The sequence below is a fragment of the Mandrillus leucophaeus genome, unplaced genomic scaffold (genome assembly GCF_000951045.1).
Source record: "Mandrillus leucophaeus isolate KB7577 unplaced genomic scaffold, Mleu.le_1.0 Scaffold13, whole genome shotgun sequence".
NCBI classification, from domain to species: Eukaryota; Metazoa; Chordata; class Mammalia; order Primates; family Cercopithecidae; genus Mandrillus; species Mandrillus leucophaeus.
Window position 1 is genome coordinate 3,763,749 of NW_012101254.1, and position 13,674 is coordinate 3,777,422.

The window sequence follows — 13,674 nt, forward strand, 5'->3', positions numbered from 1 at the left end:
TGGTACTTACTTGTATTTTGAATGCTAATTATTATTATTATTATTATTATTTTAAAATGCAGCTCTTTGAAGGGAGTGATGGAGAGAATAGGAGGTGACAAAGAGTGGATGGATGATGAGAGACAATCAACCAAAGACAATGGGTAATCTTCAAAACTGATTAAATAACTCCTCTGGATACGCATTTTTTCTTTTCTTTTCTTGAGACTGAGTCTCGCTCTGTTGCCCAGGCTGGAGTGCAATGGCGCGATCTTGACTCACTGCAACCTCCACCTCCCAGGTTCAAGTGATTCTCCTGCCTCAGTCTCCTGAGTAGCTGAGATTACAGGTGCATGCCACCACACCCAGCTAATTTTTGTACTTTTAGTAGAGACGGGGTTTCACCATGTTGGTCAGGCTTGTCTCGAACTCCTGACCTCATGATCCGTCCACCTCAGCATCCCACCATGCTGGGATTACAGGCATGAGCCACTGCACCTGGTCCCGGATAAGCATATTCTTGAACTGCAATGGTTTATACTCAACTCAGTACCTCATTTTCCCATAAGCCGTTTTACAAATTCAGTAGAGTAAATCAAAACTGGCAACATTTGCTAAATGTTATATTTGCCATTGGATTTCAAAAAATAACTTAGTTTGCCTTTTTTTCATTTGTCTTAGGAGAGTGAATGTTTCTAATATACCCTGTTTGTGCTTTCAAGGTGCTCTGTTTTTCTACAACTATGTTTTTAAAGCCTTGTTTATAACACATGCTTTCAAATTATATGTGTATGCATATGTGTATATATTAATACTCTTCTTAATCTATAATAGCAACAACTTTGGAAAACAGATGAAATCATAAATCATAATTTTGAACCAGGGTTCTTCCACTGTCTTCCTTTAGGAAGTGTATTTTTTAAAAAACAACATCAACTTTCTTCCTACCTCATAAAATGTTTCCCTGGCTGATGAAATAGACATGATAGAAATACAGTAGATTTTAGTTCAACACATAAACCAGTTCTCCACCAAAATTGCTAGTAATTTTCTCATATTCTCTTGGATCATTTACTGATGATACATCCTTTGATTACAAGCTGCATTCAACTCAAGAGAACCAGAGATGCCATGCTAAATAATGTTTTATTTCTACCTTAGGAATATATATATTGGAAGTTAATATCCAGGTTTTCATAAAAAAGGAAGAAGTACAGTTATCTTCATTTTATTAATTAATGTTATTGAACATTTTATTAATATCAAACATTTTAATTATTAATGATTAATTTTATTAATTCTGTATTCTTACCAAGGTGTAATACATGTACATTGTATTTTATAATCTGCTGAAGTCTCTTGTACTTTTGCTTTGAAAGTAAATTTTAAAATTATATGTTCTCAAAATATAACAGAGAGGACTTCCAGGTGGGATGAAGTAGCTCTGTACAGATCAGCACTCTCAATAAGAACAACTAGAAAGCTAAATAAAATACAGAAATCTATTTGAAGGCATTTGCTATCTATGGAAGCAATGAGAACTGGGAGGCTGAGAATCAAGAGGAGAAAACCTCAGGGAGAGGAGCTGATGTCTGCAGCTGCTTTTACCCTGGGGACATTTGCAGATTTAGGGTACAGGAGGGGGGGCTGAGAATCCAGGCTATGCACAGTCACAAAACTGCTGCTGAGGCTTAGAGAAACCATTGGAACTTTTTGGCAGAGTGTTGAGAGACCTCAAACATGCAGCCAGTTCCCCTCAAGACTGATGAATTCTGGGGTAGCCCAGGTCAAGAAGCTAAAAATTAAGAAAACGCCTGTGAAAAGCAGAGCAAAGCAATCAGCAGTCTTGTAAGACAACATTTAGAATTTGAGATCCACACTGCTTGTGTGTTTAAATATTTGACAAATGACAGAGAATTCTATTCTAAAGTATGTTGTGGGACAAGGCACTTAGAATTGTTTAGGAACACTGGCCACTCCAGTCTCCCAAGTAAAACCCTGAAGAGCCCTATCCCAGAACAGAAGTGAACCAAAAGTAAATAGACTCTTACCAAAGCCATAAACTAGCTTTGACTCAGCAAAATCTCTGACTGGATTAAAATGACCAATCAATCACATCAACCTATGTCCCTATCAGAGGGGACAGTAAACCCTCTCTCTGGAAGAAGACTGCGTTATCTGGAGCCTCTATAGTTTTTTAACTGGAATGCCTGACATTCACTCAAAACTACCAGAAACACCAAAAACAGAACCACATGATCAATAACCAAAAAAAAAAGCAAACAAAACACACACACAAAAAAATCAAAGGATATTACAGATATTAAAATTAGCTCACGTGGACTGGAAAATAAATATGATTAACACACGCAAGAAAGCAGAGAAAGCCATTTAGAATATAGATGAAAAGATTAATTAACCAGGTAACTGGAATGTATAGAAAATAATCAAATAGAATTGTAGAATTGAAGAACATATTCTCTAAAATTAGGAACTCATGAAGGACCAAGTGCGGTGGCTCATGCCTGTAATCCCAGCACTTTGGGAGGCTGAGGCGGGTGGATCACGAGGTCAGGAGATTGAGACCATCCTGGCTAACACAGTGAAACCCCGTCTCTACTAAAAATACAAAAAATTAGCCGGGCGTGGTGGCAGGTGCCTGTAGTCCCGGCTACTCGAGAGGCTGAGGCAGGAGAACGGCATGAACCTGGGAGGCGCCACTGCACTCCAACCTGGGTGACAGAGCAAGATTCTGTCTCAAAAAATAAATAAATAAACAAACAAACAAACAAACTGGAAGATAAGTTTGGCATTATCTAGTTGTGCTATTCATTCATGTATTGCCTTTCATCTCCCAAAGCCACTCTGCTTTACCCTGTTTATGCAGTGGGGGCCAGACCCTGTAAACATTTCTCTTCTGCCAGTGGGTGCACTGTTCAGCTTGTCAACAGAGAGTGATGGAGGGACAGTGCAAGGCAAAGCAGAGGGAGGAGCTTCTTACCCTGGTTCTGTGTACTTTCCTCCTTGCTCCCATGGTGCAGCTGCCACAGCCATGCAGGAGACCCTATTAGTGCTCATCTTCCAGCCTGTTTCACTGAAACCAGCCCATTTCCACTTTGCCAGCTCTGGCTTACCAGCACCCAATAGGCCACCTGCACCAATTCTGGCCCACAACACCCCCAGTGAAGGTCTTCATCTTCCCGTAGCCTGCAGCCACACCCTCTCCAACAAGGAGGTGGGAATCTCAGCTGTGATGGGGCATGATGGGGGAAAGGGACTTCAAAGTTTGTTCCTCTCCCTTAGCCCTAGAATAGCTGCTCCCTACAACCGCTAGTCTTGCATTCTTTAGAGATCTCCTTTACCCCTTTAGGTAAATAATTCTCTATATTAAATTTTCCCTATTCGAATTACTGCTATGGTTACTATCTCCTGACTGGACCCTGACTGATAAACTAATAAAGCTGAGAAACCGCAACTGTCCTATCATCTATACTATATGACCTAGCAAGTCTACTCTTCAATATATACCCATCAGGAATGGATATATGTGCATTAACCAAGACATGTACAAGAATGTTCGTAGTAGCAATATTCACAACAGCAAAAAAACTGAAAATAACCTAAGTATCAATCAAGAGTAGAACGGATACACTGTGGTATGCTCATACATAGAATACTATCAGCAATGAGCATGAACAACAACCAAAGTAACTACACATATGACACTCACAAATAAATATTGAGTGAAAGAAGACAAGCACATAGTTGGATTTCATTTGTATGAAGATCAAAAAGAGGCAAAAATAATGATGACAACGTATGTCAGCATAGTGTTAACTCTGAGACAAGGTGGTCATAGTGATGGAATAGGACATGAGTGAGGCTTCTGGATAGTGGAAATATCATTTATTGATCTACGTGCTACTTACACAGATGTGTTTACCTTTTGGAAATTCACCATGCTTTACATGTGATTTGTACACTCTTCTGTATAAATGTTATTTGTCAATAATAGTTACCTAAGATAGATATATATATATATATTATTCATAAAAAAAATCAAGTAATATGTTTCCAAGTCCCTAGTACTTACCACACATACCTGAATATGGTAAAGTATCTCTCTCCATGTTCCCACACTGCTCTGTGTGTATCCCTCTATCTCCACACTTGTCACTCTGTGCTGTAATTCTCCTTACTTATCTGTCTTGAGCACTATGTCCAGCTTCAGGGCTAAGGACAAATGTTTTACAGGTCTCAAATGAGGCATCAAACGGAGATTTGAAAAATGAGAGAAGATTCTATTTTAAAATATGTTGTAGGCCAAGGCACTTAGAAGTGTCTAGGCATCAAGCACCATCCATCTGGATAGCGTTTTTCAAGTGTGTGACATGCAGTCCACTTCAGCTTAGTGCATTCTTTGTATATATTTTGTGTACACTGGGGATGGGAACTATTTTGCAAGGACACATTCAGAAGATGTCCTTCTGTAGGTAGCACAGTGAAGAGCAGAGGAGGAAAAGTGACAAGGTGTTGGTACTCTTACATTCTATGCAAGCAGAACAGTCACTGAAGGACTCATATAACCAGTGACTAATACCTGCAGTAACATTAGGTTCACTACCCTGAAGATGTTGTCCCAAACACTAAATTACCCGCAGCTTCCTCAAACCAGGAAGTCAGATAGCAATGGTTTCCAATCTACTATAATTGCAACACGCTTTTCTCATTTAAATTTATGATCCACCCTTCCTCCTTTATGTAACTTTATTTTAAGTTAAAGTGAATTATCATTATTACTTTGGGGGTAAAGAATTTCATAATATCCTTTGAGGGAGCTGAACATACCACAGGGTGTTGCAAAACAAAGGCTGAAAATCACTGTTTCAGAGGTTCTGTTAACTGATTTTTATCCCTCCAAATTTCTCTAAAACCAAATTTTTTTCTACTTTTTAAAATTTTAATCTAAGGCATATTTTCTAGTCCTGGAAAGTTGCAAGTCCCTTAAGGGATACAGAACCTTAAAGGAAATCTGTTCATCTAACAAGCATGTATTGTATACCCCTACATACCAGGCACTCTTCAAATTACCAGGATACAGCAGTGAACAAATCCCACTCTCTCCTGAAGCTGCCATTCCAGTGAAAAGACAAGGATGACTCATTATCCCAGTTTGCCTGGGACTGCCCTTTTTTAACTCTGAATGTGCTGCACTCCAGGAAACCCCTCAGTCCAGGGCAAACCAAGGCAGCTGGTCACCCTGGCAGAGACAGACACCAAACAAGCAACCAAAAATCATCAAATGATGATAGGTGCTTTGAAGAAAATAGACAATGACAAAGATGACAGTGCACTGAAGAGTGTATTGCTATTTTGCACAGGGATGTCAGAGAAAGCCTCTCTGATATAATGACACTTCAAGAAAGGAGAGAACAAGTCATTCAGGTAAGTGGAGGAAGGGTTACAGGTAGAGTGAATAAAAGCGGTCAATAGCAAATGAAAAGGCCCTAAGGTGGGAGTGTGTTTAGAATGTCTGAGGAATGGCAAGGATGCCTCTGTGGCTGGAAAGGGCTGAGCAAGGAGCAAAAGAGTAAAAGAGAAAAAGTTCAAGTTAAAGAAGCAATTGGGTGATAGCTATAGCATAACCTACCCATCACTTAACTTCTTCTTGATTATTTTAATCCCACAATTCCAACCTACAATAATTTTCCTTTTTTATTATAATGGAGACTCTGTCTTAATTTATTGAAGATCCTCTCTTCTCACATCTTATATTGTATGTGAAAAACACTATTTATCCCATAGCATTGCTTTTGTTTCAATTATTCAACATTTAATTATATTCTACCTGTATTTGCTTTTAGATATCTATATCTTACCTCCCTAAAACTTAAGGATGGATTGATTGAGAGACAGGGTACTAGGATTACAAGGCATGAGCCACTGCACCCAGCTACCTCCCTAAAATTTAGACTTCTTGAGGTCAAGTTCCATATTGAATTGTATTCAACACACAGTATGCAAGCAATAAATACTAATAGATATGACTCTTTAATTTGTGTTTTGTTTATTTTTATGCTCAGAATAAAGAACTCTTACAACTGAACGATAAAAGACAATCCAATTTTTAAATGGGCAAAGGATCTGAATAGACATTTCTCCAAGGAATATATACAAATAGCCAATAGGCACATGAAAAGATGCTCAGTATCACTAGCCATCAAAAAAACACAAATCAAAACCACAATGCAATACCACTCCACTTGTGGGTATGAGATACCACTTCATACCCACTAGGATGGCTATAATCAAAAAGACATAATACCAAGTGTTGCTGAGAATGTGGAGAAACTGAAACACTCATACACTGCTGGTAAGAATGTAAAATGCCACAGCCACTTTTGAAAACAGTTTGGTATTTCCTCAAAAAGTTAAACACAGAATTACCATTTGACCCTGCAATTCCATTCCTCAAAATACATCCAAGATAAATAAAAATATCCACACAACAGTAGTTATAATAGCTAAAACATGGCAACAACCTGCAGGTCCATCAACTGATGAATGGATAAATAAAATGCAGTATATGCACAAGATGTAATTGTATTTGGCAAAAAGAAAATAAAACAGAAATACATGCTTCATTGAAAACAATATGCTAAGTCAAAGAGGCCAGTAACAAAGGACAACATACTGTATGATTCCATTTATATGTAATGTCCAGAATAGGCAAATCCATAGAGACAAACTGCAGATAAGTTGCTACTTTGGGTGGTGGTGGATCAGGGTGGGAAAATAGGGAAGTGACTGCTAATAAGTTTAAGGTTCCTTTTTGGGATTATGACAATGTTCTAAATTTGTGGTGATAGATGTAAGTTGCACAATTCCATGAACATACTAAAAACCATTGAATTACATACTTCAGGTGAATTGTATGGCATATAAATTGTCTCAGTAAAGCTGTTATTTAAAAAAACTTTTGAGCTGTCTCCAGAATGGAAAATGATACTTCACTGGAAATAATGTTAAGCAAAGGCAAACAGCCTTCTGTTGGAAACATTACTATAAAAGATGGATTCAATCAGTGGTTCCAGTAACAGTTCAGAGTAATCATAAAAATAGCCCAGAGAATTTAATATGTTATTGGGCTCCCCAAAGAATACAATTCAGTAGGTCCAGTAATCTGTATTTTTAAAAGGGTTTTCAATTCATTTTAATGTATATCTAGAATTGGGAACCACTGGACCATTAATGTCCTAACTCAATAATTTTATGAGAGTTTATCTTTGCTATCTATGAGATACCTCTCTATCTAGTGTTTTCTATTTATCTGAAAATCTTGAGTTCCTTAATGGAACTCACCTCCCTAAATGAAGAGTTTGAGTTTAGAAAGAGGTGGCCTCATTGGATGGATCACAGCACATCACATATTCCTATTAACCTTATGTGTGTCCTTTACTTAAGCTATCTCAAATCCTCTTTTTTCCAGAAACGATTTGATTTAAATAAATTGAATAAATAAAAGATTACATATATTATATATATTCTCTAAAACTACATTTCTCAAACTGAGATACATTGAAGAGTCCTTTTATCTCAAATATTAATAATATATTTTTGTTTTTAATATATAGGTATATTATAGAATCAAATATAAAATTTTCATGAATTTTTAAGACAAAACCCAGAAACTTCAAAGAAATTCCACATTTGCCACAGGAACTAGTTTAGACTACACTCCCAGGTTCTAAGGGTATATACTCATGCCCTTCTGCAAGGCATACTTCAGGAAAAATCCAAGAAATCTAGGCATTCTGTTCCACTCCATGGGTGATGAAATACCCCTTCATTCAGAACCATATGTAAGCTAGTCAGGTTATTAGTGATTGTGCTCTGAGCACTTCAAGAAGGGGAAATATGTCTGAACTGAATCCAAGAATTAAACCAAAATCTGTTAACAAGTGAGTGAAAAATCCTTCAGAGGCAAGCGACACTCAGAGAAATGTCTGCTGGGGATCAGGCCTTGTAGTTAACCTGTCTAGTGTTTTAATCAGACAACAATAAACATCAAGTGCAACCTCCAGAACTATTTGGACATCGCCCAGCTAGTGGAGAGTACACTCTGGTTGCTTATCTGGGCTTGCTCAGCCCACTGATCCATGAAGAAGCCCTGGGTAGTCTACCCAAGGCCGTAGATGAACTATCACTAAAGAGAAGGTATTCCCCTAGATTTGCAATCTTTCACTTAGATCTAGTGCTTTGATTTTTTAGCTGTTCTTTTTCAGCTAATTTCTCAAAACATTTGTGATAACTTCACTCAGGGACTAACATCTTAAAAGTGGTGTTATAATATCAGGTCTGACACAGAATTATATAAATCTAGGTCAATTTACTCAATATTAAAATAGAAGAGTTGAATAAAATGAATCTTAAGATCCTTTCTAGCATTTAAATTCTACATTTACACAATACTTGCCAATATTAAAGATATGTGCTATGAATTCTAAATGCAATTTCAAAAAAAGAAGTTGTAAACATGACTTTTTTATTCTTTCCATTACGCTGTTTTTTCTTGCATCACCCTAGTTCAAAGCCCTTTCTCCCTCCACTGAAATTTTACAACCATCCTCAATTCTGGTCTTCGATCTCTCCTTATTCCATTATATTGACCACACTGCCATTAGATGATTCTCCCTTCATCATTTCCTTCAATGGCTCCTAGCCCAGCATTCAATGTGCTCCACATTCTTCTCCCAATTTACCTTTCTAACCTTGTCTATCCCTTCCTTATACTGACTTACACTTCAGCAAACTTGTCAGTGCCTTCTGAAATACATTAGACAAATCCTAGCTTCTTCCAGTGTGCTTATGTCATTCCCCCAATGTGCTTATGTCATTCCCCCACCTGAAATACTCTCTGTCATACCTCCCACTTTTGTTCCATTCTTCAAGAATGACTACAAGTCTTGCCTCAACTACAAAGCTTTTTCTGACCACCTTCTTTGAATTCCTGAGGCACTTAGCCTGTAATACATCTTTGGCATCTGGCATATGCTACCCTCCTCTGGGCAGATTTAATACAGAAGAGGTCTGTGGTAAAATTTCTGTGTCATTTTTTTTTCCACGTAAGACTCTCAGCTTTAATACAAGGTGAATATATAACACACAGCAACTAAAGGGGCCATCTTAAACTCAGATTTTTTTTAATTAAAAAAATTACAGCTCATGTGCAATTATTAGAAACTCCACCACAAATCCACCTTACTCTTACCAACAATATTTTTACAGCTATGTTCTAATGTTTGAGCCAATACTTTAGGTTTGGGTTACTACTTCCTGTTTAATACCTTTAAAGGGCAAGAGTTCAAAGTCAGTCATCAAAACTTTTAATTCTAAAACTTGAACAAGACAAAAAATTTCCAGAAAACAAAACTAAGAGTATAGTTTTGAACAACAATAAAACCTCTTCTAGTATAGGTATCACACCAAACTCAAATTTGAGAAGAAATAAAAAGAGACATTTTGTCTGGTCAGAACCATTTAAACAAAATGGCACGTTTTTCTCCATCTGCCATGCAAAACACACAACTTTTACTAAAGCACATGTGCTCCAACAAGTACCACCACCCTTTCCCTAATGGTGAATATTTCTGCTTCAATTCCAGAAATATTTTATTTCAACTATAAAGTTTCTGGTGTTGCTTGATAAAGAACACTTAATCTGGTCTTTACTCTTCTGATAATAATACTGAGATACTGAGATAATGCGGATACAAGTCCAAATTTGCCACTTTCACTTCTATATAAAAACGCCTTCTTGAAGAGCCAAGAAACGCTCTCCTAACGAGCCCTGTAATGAAGTGTTAGTAAACATTAGAAAATTGATTGCAGGCATGAAATACTACGTTAAAACAAAGAAAATGTTTTCAACATTTCTCTTTAAACTGAAGTAAAAATATTTCAACCAATATGCTAGAGACTTTCATTAATTCGCAACACCCTAAAACTAAACAGCAATGAAAAAAAATCTCTTATTTAACTATTTTGGCACATAAAGAGTTCCATCTATTTCACAGGACAGAGAAAAGAGGGGTGGGAAAAATGCAGATGTGTGACAAATCTATCTGTTAAGCAATTGCTGAAAGCCAATTTTGTTTTCCTTTCACCAAAGAAAGATCATTCAAGCAAGTCTGCAGGACTCACCTGCAAAGCTGAGGGGTCTGGCAGGAATTCAACATCCTCTCCAAAGATAAAATCGGGAGGCAGTTCTGGGTATTGGGCATTGAAAATGATATCCCCTGAAATAAAAGAAAATGACAGGTCCTTTTTATTTCCTTTCTAAGTATGAATATTCTGAAGACTGTATCAGAAAAACTTCTAAAACAAATTTACATTAGTTTCAGAAAAACATTTGAAAAGCACTTTCTGGATGATTAATTCTTCAAGTAAACTAATATCTTTTTTTTTTTTTTTTTTTTTTTTGAGACAGGATCTCACTTTGTCACCCAGACTGAAGTACAAAGGTGTCATCTTGACTCACTGCAGCCTCAACCTCCCAGGCTCAAGGGATTCTCCCATCACAGCCCCCCAAGGAGCTGAGACTACAGGAACATGCCACCATGCCCAGCTAGTTTTTGTATTTTTATTAGAGATGGGGTTTCGCCATGTTGTGCAGGCTGGTCTCAAACTCCTGAGCTTAAGCGATCAATCCACCTCAGCCTCCCAAAGTGCTGGAATTATAGGTGCGAGCCACTATCCCAGGTCTGCTATCCTTTTTTAATTTAATATCTACAACATGCAATCAAAAAAGCTTTATCTCCAAGTACACAATGAATGTAAATATCCAAGTAGAAAAGTAGAAGCAGCCACATCCACAATATGTGCTGATTATTTTTACAGGAAATATTACTGTCCAATCACTGCCTGCTAATTAATAAGCCTTTATGAAGACTGATTCTGTATAGACACAGTCCTCGCCTTGCAGAAATTAAACATACATACCTTTGGTATACTGGAAAGAACATTTGGCTTATAGTTCACAAAAACTTAGATTTATATCTACAAGGTCTCCTCATTATTTATCAGCTCAAGTGATCTGGAGCAAGTTTTAACTTCTTTAGACTTCAGTTTCTTCATCAGTAAGAGGGAGATACAATAGTACTAATGTCACAGATTTGTTGTGAGGATTAAAAGAGATGGCACGCCTGGCAGTGTCCAGCATATAGTAAGTTCTCAACATGTGATAATGGGAGTATTACTGTTGTTTTGATACGTAAGACAAATTTACAAAGTCTCATTAGCAAATTTACATTGCAAGTTCTTCTACCTGTTTCTTTTCTGAATCCTTCTGTAGCTCCCTTTTTTTCCTCTGCTCATCCCAAGAATCAGCTATCATTATGCTAATACTAACATGTAAATTAGTTTATCAACCATCTAACACACATATTGAGTTGTAATGTATAAAAATATGTATACTTGTGTACATATACACAACCTCTGTACATGTACATACATACAGCTTTCTCAGTCCAATCATTTTTACTGCTCAAACAATAATAGCCATAAAATTATATCCAAATATAAACATTCAAACTTCAGTTCTCATTTGAGTCCTTAAATCTCTATGCACTAGGCATTTCAATGTCAAACTCAGCAAGTCTAAAACATGATCATGACTGTCCCTTTTCTCACTCCCCTCATTCCCTGATTCCACGCTAAAACTTCAGTGTCATCTTCAACCTTTCATACACCCCGTATACTCTTAGAAAACAAGTCATCTCAATTTTTCCTCCAAAATGTCACTCAGATGGATTTTTCCTACTGTTAACAGCCCCTTCCAGGCCCAGATCACCTAGTCCATACATTCACTCATCCACTCAATAAATATTTGAACTTTGCCATACGTACTATGGTAGGCACTAAAGATCAAACAAACAAACAAACCCTGCTATTAAAAGCTGACAGACTAAAGAAATTCAATCATTATCATACCTTTTAAAATGGTCTCCTAATACAAGCTACCCTCCAGTTCATAATACATATTATCATCAAGTAAATATTCTTAATGTGCTATTTTGTCCCAACAATTCCTAACTCAAGAAACTTAAATGATACTCTACTATCAAATGGAGTAAAAGCAAACATTTCAAAGTGATATCCACCCTTCTCTTTATCTACAAGCCTGTCTTTTCTTCCAGTCAATATGATCTGCTCAATGCCCTCCAAATACTATGACACCAACTACTATAATATCTCTCTCCTTGCTTAGGTCTTACCATCCTTTATGAACCCACTAAATTGTCTCTTGTATGAAGCCTACCCTAATAAATCCAGAACACACAGATCATTGTTACTTCTGAAATTAAAATCCTGATTAGTTATGCCATTCACCTGAGTATTTAGTTGTAAGTAGTCTTATATTGTTTTATTGCTCTATTAATTTTAAAAAATCATAATAAACACAAGCTACCTGTGAGATACTGTGACATGCTATGTCAATACGAAGATAATTATCCTCAAGGAGCTCATGTTTAGTGAGGGATATAAGACATAGACCCAGAACCACAAATACACAGCAATACAAGGTAAGTACATATAATTGAACTTCCTAATTACATTGTAAGCATCCAGAGAACAGACATGTTTTTATACTTGTTTAATGTTTCTGACAGGGCAGAGTACAGTACAAATAGAATATATTCAACAAACACTCAATAAATTAAAGAAATTCTATTCTCTGAACTGAATGTCTAAGTGTTGAAAAAAATCTTCAGTGAAGAATAAGGCATAGCAACAAACATGAAAAAACGCTCAACATCACTCACTATCAGGGAAATGCAAATCAAAACCACAATACAGTTATCATGTTACTCATGCGAGAATGGCCATAATTAAAAGAAACAAAAAAATATTAATAATAGATGTTGGTGGGGATGTGGTAAAAGGGGACACTTTTACACTGCTGGCAGGAATGTAAACTCGTACAACCACTATGGAAAACAGTGTGGCGATTCCTTAAAAGAACTAAAAGTAGAAATACCATTTGATCCACAACCCCACCACTGGGTATCTACCTGGAGGAAAAGGAGTCATTATACTAAAAAGATACTTGCATATGCATGTTTATAGCAGCACAATTCACAATTGCAAAACTATGGAACCAGCCCTAATGCCCATCAGTCAACAGGTGGATAAAGAAATTATAATTACACACACACACACACCCACACACACACCCCATGGAATACTACTCAGCCATAAAAAGGAACAAAATAATGGCATTTGCAGCAACCTGGATGGAACTGGAGACCATTATTCTAAGTGAAGTAACTCAGGAATGGAAAACCAAACACTGTTTGTTCTCACACACAAGTGGGAGCTAAGCTTTGAAGACACAAAGGCATAAGAATGATATAATGGACTTTGGGGACTCGAGGGAAAGGGTGGAAGGAGGTGAGGGACAAAAGACTACATACTGAGTACAGTCTATACTGCTCTGGTGATGGGTGCACCTAAATCTCAGAAATCACCACTAAAGAACTTAGTCATGTAACCAAACACCACCTGTTCCCCAAAAACCTACTGGAATAAAAAATAAAAATAGGCCGGGCGCGGTGGCTCAAGCCTGTAATCCCAGCACTTCGGGAGGCCGAGACGGGCGGATCACGAGGTCAGGAGATCGAGACCATCCTGGCT

General features: G+C 37.2%; 1 protein-coding gene across 7 annotated transcripts in view; it reads right to left on the reverse strand.

Annotated features, from left to right (window-relative positions):
• Positions 1-13,674, reverse strand: part of BRE (brain and reproductive organ-expressed (TNFRSF1A modulator)) — a 512,734-nt gene that overhangs the window by 385,339 nt on the left and 113,721 nt on the right. For all 7 annotated transcript variants that reach the window (XM_011972582.1, XM_011972586.1, XM_011972584.1 and 4 more), the window contains one exon: positions 10,183-10,277. In XM_011972582.1, coding sequence (XP_011827972.1) covers positions 10,183-10,277 — 95 coding nt within the window. The remainder of the gene's footprint in view (positions 1-10,182; positions 10,278-13,674) is intronic.